The sequence below is a fragment of the Dendronephthya gigantea genome, unplaced genomic scaffold (assembly GCF_004324835.1).
Source record: "Dendronephthya gigantea isolate DGI-Jeju-01 unplaced genomic scaffold, DenGig_1.0 000000F, whole genome shotgun sequence".
Lineage (NCBI taxonomy): Eukaryota > Metazoa > Cnidaria > Anthozoa > Malacalcyonacea > Nephtheidae > Dendronephthya > Dendronephthya gigantea.
Window position 1 is genome coordinate 6289409 of NW_021163010.1, and position 16164 is coordinate 6305572.

The 16164-nt window shown below is 34.4% G+C and overlaps 2 protein-coding genes across 4 annotated transcripts; both read left to right on the forward strand.

Annotated features, from left to right (window-relative positions):
* Window positions 1-1900: 1900 nt before the first annotated feature.
* Window positions 1901-8472, forward strand: LOC114521255 (tolloid-like protein 1). Of its 3 annotated transcripts, none has more exons than XM_028541634.1 (5): window positions 1901-1978; window positions 5867-5911; window positions 6289-6642; window positions 6896-6970; window positions 8074-8472. In XM_028541634.1, the coding sequence occupies exons 1-5, from the start codon at window positions 1957-1959 to the stop codon at window positions 8163-8165; spliced, it is 588 nt and encodes a 195-aa protein (XP_028397435.1). In that variant the 5' UTR covers window positions 1901-1956; the 3' UTR covers window positions 8166-8472. The 3 variants fall into 3 exon arrangements, with proteins under 3 accessions (XP_028397435.1, XP_028397427.1, XP_028397444.1); XM_028541626.1 differs by lacking the exon at window positions 1901-1978 and adding an exon at window positions 3784-3877; XM_028541643.1 differs by lacking the exons at window positions 1901-1978; window positions 5867-5911 and adding an exon at window positions 3784-3877.
* A 4327-nt stretch (window positions 8473-12799) lies between these two features.
* On the forward strand, window positions 12800-15488 carry LOC114535311 (60S ribosomal protein L27-like). Its single transcript, XM_028556704.1, has 4 exons — window positions 12800-12843; window positions 14123-14376; window positions 14627-14737; window positions 15395-15488. Exons 2-4 carry the CDS (start codon window positions 14126-14128, stop codon window positions 15441-15443), a joined length of 411 nt encoding a protein of 136 aa, XP_028412505.1. The 5' UTR covers window positions 12800-12843; window positions 14123-14125; the 3' UTR covers window positions 15444-15488.
* The last annotated feature ends 676 nt before the right edge of the window (window positions 15489-16164 follow it).

Genomic DNA, 16164 nt, shown 5'->3' on the forward strand with positions numbered 1-16164 from the left:
TCATGAACACATACCACATACTATATAAAAGCTTCATATATATTCTGAACGAGTACTAAGGAAATACCCAGCACCAAAATTTGTACTTTTATACATAGGACCACAATAAGTAATAAATAAAATCACGAGTGTTGCCGCCTTAAATCAGTTCATTTCTAGAACGATGTCACATGCAGGTAATATCGTAGAGAAGGGGAAAAATGATACAGTTCGACGAAATTGTTTCTCGACGGTTAATTCCATGGGAGACCCAGCTGGAGGGAGGTTAAACTACAGTACATGGCAAGCTTTACAGAAAAAATCACGAGGAGCTATATGTATAGCTGTCTGCGAGAAGCTTCATTTACTAAGAGTCTAACCCGACCGACAACCTACTGATATAGCTGACAGTATAATACTAACGGCCTACGAAGAAGCAGAGCTTATAATATGCACATGCAATGCGGATGAAAAGCGAACAGAAATTTTACGGGTTTGTACGAAACCGAATTAAGCTGTTGCGTTCACAAAATGCCGCGCAAATAAAATGCACGGCGACTCTTATCGTGTTATACGCTCTTGCACAAGCATCTCAATGATTTAATGTTACCAAATGTTTATTATTATGTAGGATTTATCTATTATTATGGAGTTCATGCAGTTTATACAAGTAATGCATGCATGCATGTGTATTATTGTGAATTTAAGGAAATATATACAAAAGGAATGCATAACATAACTTTCATTTTTGGTTCTGGGAAAGAGACTACCTAGAAAGGACTACCGTTCGCTGCATGGTATTTGTTTTAAATATCTTTATTATATTTTGCTACTGATGCGTACCACTGACTGCATGCACGCAACACTGTTATTCTCAAGGAATCAATGCCACTCCATTAGAGTTATTTCAATTTAATATAACTTTTATTATTCCAAACTCAGAAAGATAATTATCTTGTTAACTCTACGAATAGGAAGTTTTATTTTTCCAGATTATTCTCATATTAAGTTTAAACTGTATGAAATGTTCAGGGTGGTAGCACAACATATTACCTTATCTATATCATCATGTTCAAAATAGAAAGCAAGTTTATTGTTTTATTCATTAAGCAAACTAAATGTTTTTAACCTTAATACAAAGATACTGTTTACAAGTACATATTCAGTACATAATATTCAGGTTGACTCATTCAAGGGAGTTGTAAGAGTGTTATTTAATTTTCAGTTAAGCACCGTTTAAGCTAAACGGGCTTGATACAACCGGCCCCAGAACGGTAAATAACCGACAAGCAGCCCTAAAGATTTCATCAACCCTTTTACATTTACCATGCATCGATACACTATAACCAATAACTAGTGCTGTATGCATGCCTTCACCACTAATCCCAATTTTAAACAAAAACAAGCAGCTATCTTGTATAAACCGTCTCGTCGGTTCCTTTTTTAAAAGGCTATTATGGAATTACCTGTACAAAATTTCGGAATTCAGAAATTTATATTGTTACTACACGGAAGAATTTAAGAGTGCAACTGCAAGTATATTATTCGAGAGCCAGGTTTGCATGGACATAATTTATATATTATTGAGCAAAAATCCAACCATGTATGTATATAGGTAGTCAATTAATGAACGTTACGACATTATTAAACATCGAAATGCTTCATGCGATATCATGAAAATGTCTTTTTTGCTGTTCCAATTACAAACACTCGCTTTCTATTCTCCTCGTCTTCTTAGTTTTCTGAAGTTTTATGGTAAAGTTTCGAGTTCAAACGGCAAAGGTGGTATTAAATATTATAAATATGGCAGTTCAATTTTTACTGAAGGTCAACCTCGTACCCAGGGTCTTTTACCTACTGACTGAAGGTATGCGCTGATTTAATTGGATGATTCAGTACCTATATTAACCACCAGCTTGCATTGTCGCGATCACACTTTTCAAGCTGTGGGGATTGAAACAGTTCTGTTTGGAAAACATGACGGTCGAACAATCAGTTGGTAAGTAACGTGTAATAATATACTTTTGCAAATTAATGGAAGTAATTGAATTACTGAGAGCGTCCATCGACGCTGCATGGGCTCAAAATTATATTAATCTCGAGAACAATTAAAGCCAGATATTGAAATTTTTGTTAAAAAAGTTTTTAAAAGTATTTGTGATGAATTCATTGTGGAATTCGTTGTATTACTGCTAAATTTTACTACCGTATTGCAATGACGCGGTACACAAGGAATTCTTAACTTATTGTACGAGCACGCATTTTTTAAAAATTAAGAAATTTTTCATTTTCATCTGAGATGAAAGAATGCGGTCGCGCCATTTCCTGCTTGGAATGGAATTTTAATAAGACAAAGAACTAAGTTTCGAAAGTCTTCACTGCACTGCAAAATTCAAAATTCTTAGCAATAAAAAAATCAGTACTTGAAATAAGAAATCTAGTAAATTTTTACTTAAGAAGGATGCCAATTTACTTAAAACAAGAATAGATTTGCTTATCAAGAATAGTTTTTCGAAGGACAATTATTATAAATAAGAAATCGAGTAGTCTTTTTCTTGGTAAAAATATCTGTTTACTTAAAATAAGAAAAAAATCTAATCAAGCTTGAAATAGGAAATCGAGTATTTATTTTCTTGATAAGAATATGTGTTTTCTTAAAACAAGAAAAAAATTACTTATGAAGACATAAGTACTAAATTCAATGACTATATAAATAGAATATGATACCTAACAAAAACATGAAGGCTTGGTAAGTGGAATGAATGTTATAAATGCATTATAACTTTCATTTTTGGTTCTGGGAAAGAGACTACCTAGAAAAGATTCCTTTCGCTGCATGTTATTTGTATTCAATAAATATCTTTATTATATTTTGTTACTGATGCGTACCACTGCATGCACGCGATGCACGCAACATATATATTTTAAAAGAATCAATTCAACTCTAATATAGAGTTACCTAAAACTAAATTTATTCTAAATTGAGTGGTACACCTGGTTGAAAGAAGCTATAGAGCTTGCATGCATGTTATCTAAAAGACAATTTCTTGTAGGACAATTTCTTAATTAATATATATATATATATATATATATATATATATATATATATATATATATATATTATATATATATATAATATATATATATATATATATATATATATATAATATATGCAGTGCATGCTTTATTGACGAATCCGCCATTTTGAAAAGCGATAATAATATATGTGCGATTATTCATGATAATAACATATGTGCGATTATCCTATGGATTATCGTGTTTGATCCACCGATCTGGAATCAGAAAGAAGGATAAAAAACTTTTTAAAAAACCCAGCTTCATTCTCGATATTTTCTCAACGCTCGATCGAAAAAAAGTATAAAGAATTATATAAACGCTGCATATAATATAACGGTGAATAATCGCGGTCAGGAAATTATATGCATTTTCATATATAAAGCAAAAACCTATAATCCTGCTTTCACCACTTATTCCATGGAATTGAAACAACCACTTTCTATAAAATTCATAAAAATTGACATTCTTCATGTATGAAATGCTTTTTTGTTGTTCAAACCCTCACTTTTATCTCTTATCGGGTATACGTATAGTTTGGCGAGAAGTTACCTGGAAAAAATCCGTGTTTAATTAACGGCGAAAGTGATAGCAAATTATAAACCAATCAGATTTTTTTAAATACTCTAAACTTTTAACTAAATATGGAAGTTATATAATAACTAAATGGATATATGCGCATGTTTTAATTGCATGACTACCCACTACAGTAATTCGCGACAATCTTGCATTGTCGACCACAATTTAAAACAGTTCAGTTCGGAAAACATGACGAGTTTAAAACAGTTCAGTTTGAAAAACATGACGATCGACCAAAAAATTGGTAAGTAACTTGCATTGCAATATAATATATAGTTTTACAATTTATCACAAATAAAATTGAAGGGCTTCCACCGACACTGGACGTAAAATACCATGTCGGGAACAAAGCAGAATATTAAATGTTTTGTTAAAAGTTTTGAAAGTTACTTGAAAAGTCGCTGTGATGATTCATTTTGGATGTTGTATCATTATTAAACTAAATTCAGCCACATGATTACAATGACGGTACACAATAATTTTTCTAAAATGTTGCATGGGCATACTTTTGTTAAAATAAGGAAAACAATCTTGTTTCATTTTCACCTGAGATACGGGAATGCGGTCACACCATTTCCCGCTAGGAAAGGAATGTTAATGAGACAGAAATTGTGCATACATCTCTCGAAGGTAACAACCGACCAAAAATGCGATTACGCGCCCGTTTATGATACTCGCGCGGGTATGTGTATACTAGTGGAAGTGTCGATATGCCGTCTTTCCAATAAAAATCAAATTCTAACACAGTTTTCAAAACTAAATTCTAAATTCTATATATTACCCAGAAAACATGGCATTTTCTTTAGACATCTTTGGAATGCTTAATCGTTCATGATAAAGAAATTTTGATAATGCACGAGTTTCTCAAGTCGATTTGTAAGTTGTATCAAATCAAACATGTATACCTACTCATATCTTTTGGACGAAGCAATTAATTTTTGCGTTGTCTTGTTTGGCTACTGAGTGTGTAATGGATCGGACACAACCTTTGTCAACAATCATTTTCACTTTTCCCTAATCGTACAAACCTCTCGCGTGGGCCGGATGACATAAACCCTTGCCTACCTCGACCTTAACTGCATGAAACCGAATCATATGGAGGACCGAAACCAAACACGAAACACCGATATCAAATAAAATGGCAACAAGACGGGGAATAGAGTAAATAGACAGGCTCTATAATCTTTGCAAAAATGTAGCTAAAAGGTTTTATATAGAAAGTAACTTACTTCACGGTTGTATATAGTGGTTATTTCAAGAGCACGCAATACACCAAGTGTATTGAAAGGAAAAGTATAATCAGAGAGCCAAACAACATAAAGAATTCCGACGCATGGAATTCTTTATCCGTGCATGATATGAATCTAAATTGTCCAAAAATCCACTTTCACTTTTTAGGTTCTGGGAAAAACACCACTCGGAAAAGATTTTTTCAAAGCATGCATGATTATTTCAACAGCGGGGAGTCCCAAAAGTGAGACAGAAATAAACTAAAAGGACCTTTATTCACCATGCTGTTGCAATTTTAAAATATTTCAGTCTCCATACTCACAATCACTAAACTCACTGTATAATATATTATTTGTGAATTTCTCTGCTGTTCTTTGAAACCCCCTGTGCGTATACACATCTAAACAATTAGCCTTTACACTATGTAGTTTGTATCTGTTTAACTACAACAATTTTATTCCAAAAAAACTAATTCAACTCAATCGAGCACTAAAATGTGCCAAACAAGGAACAAATGCCCAGGGATATCATGGTAGTAAAGCACCTATACGACAGGCGAATAAAAAACCTTCCTGTCAAATATTTATACTGCAAAATGTGGCATATAATAAAATATTTTTTAATCTTGCTTGCTCGTACTATCACCATCACCATCACCATCACCATCACCATCACCATCACCATCACCATCACCATCACCATCACCATCACCATCACCATCACCATCACCATCACCATCACCATCACCATCACCATCACCATCACCATCACCATCACCATCACCATCACCATCACCATCACCATCACCATTACCATTACCATTGCCATTACCATTACCATTACCATTACCATTACCATTACCATTACCATTACCATTACCATTACCATTACCATTACCATTACCATTATACCATTACCATTACCATCACCATTACCATTACTATTACTATTATACAGTGCTGTTTATTGTAAATATCACCAATATTACATTGTTTTTTTAAAGGCTATCTCATTTTCTGCTCCTGTTTTGTGGTTAACGTGTTTGCAGGTATTAAATTCGGCGAAAAATTGACATGCTTTTGATGACACATGTTGCACTAAATCCTATATAGAAGCAAATTTCTACCGACAATTTATAAGTTATATAGGATTTCATTTTAAAAAATTAAACCAGAAGTACAACTTCTGATTTACAATATTTTTGAGCAAGGGTGTCAAAGACAAGATATTTTCATAATCGTCCACACAATCATACGTCCTAGCACAATCCTAAAGTCCATTCCTCTGGGAAATTGCCCATGAAAACTACGTGCAAGAATAATAATTACAATTTAAGAAGCTCCTTTTATGATACAACGTAAGCCCTTCATAACCATAATAAGGTTTATGAATTACAGTGAGCGATCTATTTTCCCAAATTCGTAGGTACTTGCAACACGACTACGCATTACAGAAATGGCAATGGGACAATTTATGGTCCGGGTTGGCCCTTCCAATATCCAAATAATGTCTCGAAATGTTGGCGCATTGAGGCACCATTTACAAATCATGTGGTTAAACTAAATATTGACACGCTCGACATGGAGGCGTGTAGTCTTTGCGGTTGCGACTACATTGAAGTGTTTAATGGTTATGATGAATATTCGTTAAGCTTTGGAAGATTGTGCTCCAGAAGTTGGCAATTTACGTCTACAGGTCGATATTTTTATCTAACGTTCACGTCAGATGGAAGCAGAAATGGAAAGGCTTTCACGGCATCCTATGTTGCAGAACCAAAAGGTAAGCGTATATATAGCGTATCTATATATACGCACTAAAATTAGGTTAATCCTGGTTTCCATTTAGTCGTAGTTCTCGTGTACCAGACTACCAGTACGGCATTTTTATCGATGACGTACCGATTTACATATGTCAATTATATTCGTGTTTGTGACCAATAGATTACACCGTACATGTGAATGATTATCATAACAACCTCAAAGCTGTAAATTTCTATTATTCTAACTGTTAATTTCCTCACATTCATTTTTAGACAACACCAACAACAGTAACAGCATCAATATCAACGGAGATGGTGGTAAGACAAAAACTGGTAGCGGCAGCAAAAGTAAGTTTGGCTGTAACATTATATAGAAGGGCGTCACTTCATCTAAAAGTTTGCATGGGAGGGGATGAAGTTTCAAATTAGAAATAAAGAATGCTCAATAGACCTTTTTAATAATGACGTCAAACGCGGAAAGTCTGATGTTACACGAAATTTGATTGGCTCCACAAAACTATTGAGCCAATCAAACTTCGTGTAACATCAGAATTTCCGCGTTTGACATCATTATGAAAAAGGTCTATTGCTTATTTTTTACTACGAGGGCAGTTTATAGTGATATGGGTGCGCCATACATATTGCTCTCTTTGTATCAGCTCATTATACCACTCGAGCTCGTGTAAAACAGTTTAATACTAAAAATTTAAGTGCTGTTGCAGGAAGACATAACTGAGGTTTTGAGCAAATTAATATTACGCGACATAGAAAAATATCTCCTCTTAAATATATATCACACACCTGTGTCTTTAGTCAGGGAGATAACAAGTGCCCAAAAAACGATTTGTCAATGATATCGTTTTCTGTATATTCAAGATGCCGGCCGCGTTTTTGTGTTGAAACCAAGATATTGATGTTTAATGCACAAGTTTTTGGTTGAAATTAGTAATGAAAACCGAAATTATGGTTTAATTGAACCTAATTTATTAGCAGAATAACCAAATATACAACAAAAAGTTTATCACACGATTCTCGCTCGGTTTATCGCCTTCGGAACAATACAATTTGTGATATATTAATAACTGATTATTGACCGAGCGTGAGGTCTGTACTTGAAATATCAGACCGAGGCTTTTTAGTATGGACCGAGCGAGGAAGGAGCGAGATACAGATCGAACCAATACGGATCGAACAAGCGAGGTCAATGATCTGTTTATACGATGGTTGATCATGAACTGCATGAAACATCCGGGATACTGGTCCAGATACGCAATAGATACGGCCACGATCCAGATATGGGTTTTTACGAACCGCTCGTCAACCAGTCGGAGTAGAGGATCGTGAAAAGGCAGAAAAGCCATATAATAAATATATTATATGGCTTTGCAAAGTCCTCTATATTATATATTTACGTCGTTACGATTATAATGTTGATTGTCTTATTTTTTTAGCCACGGGATATGCTGGTGGTGGAGTTGGTACCTTTGTTTTTATTATTATATTAGCATGTCTTTATCAGCGCTACTGTAAAAAAGATGATTGATAGCAAATTATTAATTTTCCAAGTCAGCAAGCACGAATATCGAACGATGCTATAATTATTTTGAAACTATAGGAATATTAACATATTCACATAACATAGGGCGCATGTCACAAGATATGTATATATAGCCTCGAGATGTATGAATCACTTGCATGTCACCCTCGGTCTCGGTGTATAACCTTACCAACGTTGAAAATGATATATACCTAACACTATAGCAAGGAGGAATTTCGCTCTAGACTAATCAAAAATTTTGTTTACATTTTTAGTAACCCAATCAGAATGCATAAATATTCAGACAACATAAGGTACATTATTTACCATTTTACATGAAGTATTAACTATTTAGGTATTCTGATTGGCTTACACACGCGTAAAAATCATCATGTTTATGCAAGTTGTTAAAAACGGGAGCGAACAATGTTGTGCTGCACCCTGCATGTGAACAGTATTGTTTAACAATGTTGTTTGAAGCTTGTTGAATCATCAATGTTGTTGCAACTTGTTACAAGAACATTGCATCGTGATGTGCACTGTGCAACAACATTGATGATTCAACAAGCTTCAACAACATTGTTAACAATACTGTTCCCAGGGTGCAGCACAGCATTCATTTGCCGATTTGTTTAAAACGAAATTCCTCCTGGTTTAACACTATTTTTTCTTAACATTATTGTTTCTTAACATTATTGTTTCTTAACATTATTTAACGTCAAATAATACATGCAGTTAAAATGGAGAATAAATGTATTTTTTTGAGACCTTTTTGGCCTGTCACGAGCATCATCAGACCATGGCGCTAACCACTGCCGAGATTTCTTTATTCTTGTCCAATACATTCTTGTTTGTATATATTCATGCTACTATATATAGCAATGAAATGGAGGTACTGCCTATTTTACCTTTGCCTCTTTACTTTGCTGAATACAACTTAATGTGCTTTAATTTTCATGCGTATTTCTTGCTAGGCCATAATATATTCACCCGCGAAACAACTTTCAACATCAACTCGCAACGCAACAATAAGCAAAAATCTAAACAACAAAGGTTTATTTATATATAGCTATAAACCGTTTTCAAAACGTTGCGTTGCGAGATTATTTTGAAAGTTGTTATATCAGCTGATTCTTTGCTTAAGGCCATATATGGCAGGTGGTCATATATGGTCATAAATGGTCATACTTCACATACAATCTAGGACAAGGCATTTTTCACCGTAAAATACGATATTCAACAAAAACAGGCTTGGTAAGTGAACGAGTGAGTTTTATACAAATGCATGCTTGATAAATTTAATAAGCCTGGCGACGAATCCACGAATAACGAAAGTGATATATGCCACTACTACAGTTTAGTTGCATTGACATCTTTGTTCTCACATCATGGTCATTTTCGCTGTGTTAAAAAGTTTGAGGAAATATCAAACTGATGATGAATCAATCATACAATTGATAGGAAAGCAAATCTATAGTTTAAAAGCAAACCCGATGCCCTCCCTTCCCCCATATATAGCACCTGCTAACGCGGCCCGGCTTCTGTCAAGGTATTCTATGTTTGCATGCAGAGAAAATCCTACAAATTTATTCAGCATAATATGGCTAAAGTATGGTTCATGACAACCAAAATTCTTATGGCGAATGCTCTAAATACGTACACGTAGTCTAAAATTAAATAATGTTCCATGCATATTTCAAATGATCGATTGAATTTTAAAATTTCACTTCTGTGCACAGGCAGCCCGGTCAATGCGAGTACTGTATACTATCATGTATATAATTATCATAAGGCTGGCAACTCTCTCGTACAAAAAATGTAATGCACACATTAATACCATCGCTTGAAACACAAAAATTACGCTAGTTTTTTGAAAAAAAACTATAGATACAAAATACCTTCGATATATATTTACTAAATTTATCTGTCATTTTTAGACTTGAAAACAACTTAAAAATGCTTAATATTTTGCAAACAAAAGTGTATGCACGCATGCATCTTAAGGTAAAGAAAAATACTCAAGCATGCATTCATAAGTGCATGCAATATACATTGGATATATAATCCGAGCACGTTTGAGGTCGAATTTTTTCTACCCTGTTCTAGCCTATTTGATGAGTAAGTTCCGTGCATAAATATCGTGCATTATATTTGATAAATATAATCTAATAAAACCCATCATCAATATCATATATCTCCACTGCAAAGTGCAAACACCTAGCATTATGCATTGTTTTATATCTATTTTAACTTTCAAAATATTTCTTGCTGTTATATACTTCGGGTGGCCATGAGTCTGATTGCTTTTTAGCCAAAATTGCTGGTGGGGTCGGCCTCATAGCAATTATTGCTGTTATACTGTATTTCATCGCTCCTTATATGGGGTTGTGTTAAATGTTAAAAGACGATGGTCATGTCTTCGGTCGTTTCATCTATACAAGTCCACAATTATATTTCTACCTCCAGGAGTTGGTTGTATAGCTATAAAACTTTTTAATTAAACTACATTTTGCATAGTTAAATCCTAGTTAACTCAGAAACACACGACTCTGATTGGCCAATTCTTTCCTTAACTACAGTTAAAAGCTAACTAGTCTTTTATACAACTGGCCCCAGATAATTAACTACATTGCAACATGATCTCTATAAAGAATGACGTCAGTTTTCTGGAGACCATACAGCCTCTGTGGGACTATGATACGTAATCAATAATCTTTCCTAAATACTACTGACTTTATGTACACATTTATTTTATATATTTAATAAATCATTTAATGCTTTTATTAATTGTAATGCATTGCCATAATGAATACAATATTTAACACTTAATTTCAAAATATTTAACTTTTTTAACTTGCAGCCTTTGTTATCAAATTTGGAATAATATTCATCAATTGTCAGCACTGACATGCAGGTAGCAGCATATTTAGTTCTTTGAACCGCTTAGAAATTTGAATCGATGAACTTTTTAATGTAGATGAATCAAGCTACGATGATCAACTAAACTGAGAATGGGTTCTCGAGGATATCATCGAAATGTAATACTCATGGGCTAGAAATTAGCCAGGCATAGCAGAATATATGATAATAGCCCCCCTAAATCGCCTATGGCATTGGTAATACTGTAATGCGTGATCACACCATTGGATTAGGGTGCTTAGGTGGATAATAAAAAGCATATGGCAAATACAGCGAGGTTCTATAACAAAATTAAGCCCTGAATATATTATGCATCGTTGAAGTCAACTGAATTTATAAAGATTATAAATTTCTTTCTCTTTATATTCGTCTGGGAATTGAGTATATACTTAGTTACGTACCTGAACTTCTACTCATGGGATTGTCTCTGAATTTCAGCTCCGCTGTTAATTTCAGAATTCAGTTTCGTTTAACCTTCACAAAGCACCAGAACCAATTTTCCATCCAAAACCTGTGTTTGCAGTTATTCGCATGGGAAGGTACTATGCATATAGTCACTTTAATGAGAACTGTCCGACCGGTCGACAAAAATCTTTTATCTTCTTAATTTAGGTAATTCCTATAGAGATGGATTTCATGATAAAGCAGGTTCATCAAATTTGGGCGAAGTTATAATCTCGCCGTTTTAAGTTATTTCCAAACGTGTGCATGAAAGCCGTATAACATTTAAAATCAATTTGTATTCATCATATAAATGCATAGTATTATCCTACGTATATACTGTGTTGTGCTAACGAATGACATTCAGGGTGTATGAAAAAAGAAGACCTTTAGAAATTAAACTATTGTTATGAATGTAAATGCCTGGTCAATTTTCTAAGCCCACAATTTTGTAAGCGCTGCAAACATGCACAATCGAATAAAATCTTAAGTTAGGCCTAGGTTTATCATCTCATTATCTATTAAGGTCGACACAGACCGGACGCGAAGCGGCAACGCGACGCGAATTTTGAGTTTTCAGAAGCATATAAATTAAATTGTGGAAGCAAAATTTGGAAACTATGGACGCTAGAGCAGTCAAAATGTTTTATTGTTATGTAATTTATAAGAATATGATAGTTTAAAATAGTTCTATATTATGATAGTTTAAAATTTATTTGATTTTGAAAAATTAAAAACGGTTGAAAAATCGCGAATTTTGAGTTTTCAGAAGCATATAAATTAAATTGTGGAAGCAAAATTTGGAAACTATGGACGCTAGAGCAGTCAAAATGTTTTATTGTCATGTAATCTATAAGAATATGATAGTTTAAAATAGTTCTATATTATGATAGTTTAAAATTTATTTGATTTTGAAAAATTAAAAACGTTGAAAAATCGCGCCGCGTTGCCAATTCGCGTCCGGTCTGTTTGGGCCTTTATTTGAATTGCATTCGACGCGACGAAAATGCGACGTATAACATAGGCCTCAGTAATGCATGGCACGAGTTATTACTGCTCATTAATTTCGCACCGGCGTCGTTCAAGGTTGTTCTGAGTGACTAGTCATGACGAATCACATATTTTTTTCGCGGCGAATCTTTTCGCAAAATCACTGGATTTCAGATATCGCTTCGCGTCGCGCGAATAAATTCGCCTTGTGGAAAACAGCAATAGTCACCTTAAATAGTTTTCTTTAATAATCGCCCCTCTGTGCATCCGCACTCGTTATGAGACAGCGGTATATCAAATACGTTCTCTTTTGATTTTTTTGCCCGATAGAAAGGTGAGAGATTTTTTGAAAACAAATAAAATCCAACTCAATCTTACGATTTCTTTCTTTACAATCAAGCTAAATTTTTGCAGGTAGCAAATATATAATATTACTCATTTAGTTATACGTTACAGGAAACAAAAACTAATAAAATGACCGCGAACAAAGTCGTTCAGCGAGTGAAATTTGGACTCCATTGCACTTCGACATTCGTGTATACATTCACGCGCAAATTTTCCCAAAATGGAATTATGTTTCTCGTATTTTGAGCTCCCCGTGATTTACTTTTACGTTTGCACAAAATAGCAAAGTAAATGTCGTTTTCGAACATACAAGAAGGTATATTGTTTGTGAGAATAAACATTTTATAGTTTGGAGTGGGAGCCAGGGTGCATTCGGTGTATATCACACGCCGAAGATACGCTAAAGCAATCTTAACATTACGCCAACTTCCCACCCTGAGCCATACTTACGACAATAACCCACTCCAGGACGTTACGCCGGTCGCATACTCGCCAGGACGTTCGACTCATGAGTCAAAAAATGCTACACGTTTAGAGGACCATTTTTAAGAAGTTAAATGCCTTTGTTGTTGTTAAAATACTTAAATGCATGCAGTTGAAGTCGGTGTGTGTGTGGACCTTCGAATTACAAAGTTTGGTGTGTTTATCCGGTATTTATGCGCTGACAAGTTAAAAACAGTGTACGCCACTACGCCAAGGAAAGTTGATTGTACGCCAGTACGCCAAGGATACCCTAACTCTACGCCGAAGGTATCCCGCTTTGTCTACACCGAATGCACCCTGGAGTGGGAGGTTGTTGCTTGTCAGGTTGGCTTCGAATCTGGACTGTGCTTTCATTTTGAGTTAGTCTTAGGGGTAAAGATTTGCATATGTAGATAACTGCTAGGTACCTATTAACTTCTTAAAAATTAACACTATGTTGCAGTCAACCTTGTTTAAAACCTCTTATTAATCTCTTTCCCAAACCCACAGTTTCTTCTGGCAAGGAAACAAAGACTCTGGGATCAGAAATGATTCTGATTGGTTGTTCACACTGTAGGAGCTAGGCTTCCAGTTTGGATTATCCCAGAGCTCTTGAAATTGCAGTCTTGGGAATGAGGTTGATCTCTTCCTTGCTTAGGCTATTATCAATTTCCCATGTTTAGACATTTCATGAGAGATGGGTCGCACCTAATAATTTATATTTTTATGTATATGCCCAAAGTCCACACCAAAGAATGCCAAAAGTAAATTTATTCACATCACTATTAAGTATTAACTGTTTCTAGGCCATGGGGAAGTTTATTAAATCTGGCAGAGTTGTACTCCTCCTAAATGGAAGATATGCAGGGCGAAAGGCAGTAATTGTTAAGAACTATGATGAGGCAACCTCTGACAAACCATATGGTCATGCCTTAGTTGCTGGTATTGACAGATATCCACTTAAAGTGAATAAGAAAATGGGCAAGAAACGGACAGCCAGACGGTGTAAGATCAAACCATTTGTGAAAGTTGTGAATTATAACCATATCATGCCCACAAGGTAAATTAAGATTGTCCCAGTGATAAGTATGCTACAAATTTACAGAAATATCATGACATATATTCAGGTATTATAATTACATTGCAGGACAACCCCTTTCTTCAGAAAGAGTAAAGCTTTTATCTCCTCAATATCGCACTATACATTTGCCTTTGAGGCACTTAACAATCAGCTTTCTCAATCCAAATAGGCTGAAAATGTACATGTAATGAAATTATTACAAACTGCACTCTGTATTTCAAATATATAGGTACTCTGTTGATGTACAAATTGACAAAAGTATTGTGAATAAAGATATTTTGAAAGATGTTGCAACCAAACGTAAAGCCAGAACAGAAGTGAAATCAAAATTTGAGGAAAGGTAATTACTGCTGTAAAAATTAAGTGACAGTGACAAACTTCATTTAACTTGTGACAAGTTACTTCTTCCTTGTGACAAGTGTCGAAAACATCAATACTTCTCAAAAGTAGAGATACCAGCTTTAGAATTCTGAGTATCAAAGGTATTGATATGGCAAGTCACTAGCGTTTGGTATCTACTTAGTTTTGCACATATTGAACACATTTGTGTATTAGTTTCAGCATGTATTCAAACTGGCTGTCCACTAGTGATAAAGTATGGCACTAATGTTGCTCTTTTGAAATTCTGAGAAGTTTTTAGATATAAAGGCTAAGGGTGAAAGTTACTAGAGATCTGTGTGACCTAAATCACCTAATGAAAATTTATCCTAATCGTATTCTTGATATTCAAGTGCAGTTGACCATGTTACTTAAGAAACATAAAGGAAGAAAAAAAAATTGTTGGGGGTGCTAAGGGACAATTTTTCTACTTTATGTTCCTAGTATCTAAAAGTAGAGACACAAACACATTTTGTGTCATATGTCATAGGTTCGCTGACACATTTAGGACATTCATTAATGACTTAAATGAATGTGTCTGTTCCTGTGAAATTTTAAATGGTGTAAAATGTTTTGCCAATTTGTCAACAATTTTGTACATCAGCATTTTTTTCTGTAGATACAAGACAGGAAAAAACAAGTGGTTCTTCCAGAAGCTTCGGTTTTAGGATATGGATGTAAAATTCACATGAAATAAAATTGCCCACCATATATTTTATTGCTTTTATGTTTGAAATTCAGTTGGTGATGCATGCAGCTGAGTGATTACAAAAATGAAGGGGTATTTTATTGGATATGTTAAGCAAATAGGACACTTGAATGTTCATTAAGATGTTAAGGTTTCTACTTGAATTTTCTTTTATATCAATTTCTTAAACATTTCTGTTCAGGGATCTGATGACAATAGTTCTTTTGGGTATTTCAGCAGTAAGGGCCCAAAATGTTGCCTTCAACCATGTCCATAATTCAATTTTGGCCACAGACTATAGACAAAAATTGCCTTAAACATTACCTAACAATACAATACTCATTACAAACATTTAGTAGCATGTTAGCCAAATTATGCAATGCACCTTATTTCCTTTTGTACCCCAACACAATTCACCCAGGTAAGTTCATTTCATTTGTCAAGTGATATTAATATATCAGCAACCAATTTGGTGTTAAAAGGTCATATTGAGGGCGCTTGTGTAGCAGTTTGGTTTATACGAGAGTATATATAAAACAGGAATTTTGTAGGATTTCGCTAAACATATTAAATGCCATCAACTTTTCGATTTTCTGCTGTTAATAGTCAATCAAAAATTTCTTCAGAACTACACACAACATATTTATGATGGGGTTGTTATGTCAAATCAATAGCATGTCCCAAGGTCTCTAAAACAGCGT

Bases quoted from the DNA above. Each gene is read 5' to 3' on its own strand.
- LOC114521255 (XM_028541626.1), top strand. From the start codon at position 3,823: ATGACGAGTTTAAAACAGTTCAGTTTGAAAAACATGACGATCGACCAA. The intron at 3,878-5,866 runs GTAAGTAACTTG...GTTTTTTTAAAG, and splicing joins GACGATCGACCAAAAAATTG to GCTATCTCATTTTCTGCTCC. The intron at 6,643-6,895 runs GTAAGCGTATAT...ATTCATTTTTAG, and splicing joins CTATGTTGCAGAACCAAAAG to ACAACACCAACAACAGTAAC.
- LOC114535311 (XM_028556704.1), top strand. From the start codon at position 14,126: ATGGGGAAGTTTATTAAATCTGGCAGAGTTGTACTCCTCCTAAATGGA. The intron at 14,377-14,626 runs GTAAATTAAGAT...TCAAATATATAG, and splicing joins AACCATATCATGCCCACAAG to GTACTCTGTTGATGTACAAA. The intron at 14,738-15,394 runs GTAATTACTGCT...TTTTTTCTGTAG, and splicing joins AAATCAAAATTTGAGGAAAG to ATACAAGACAGGAAAAAACA.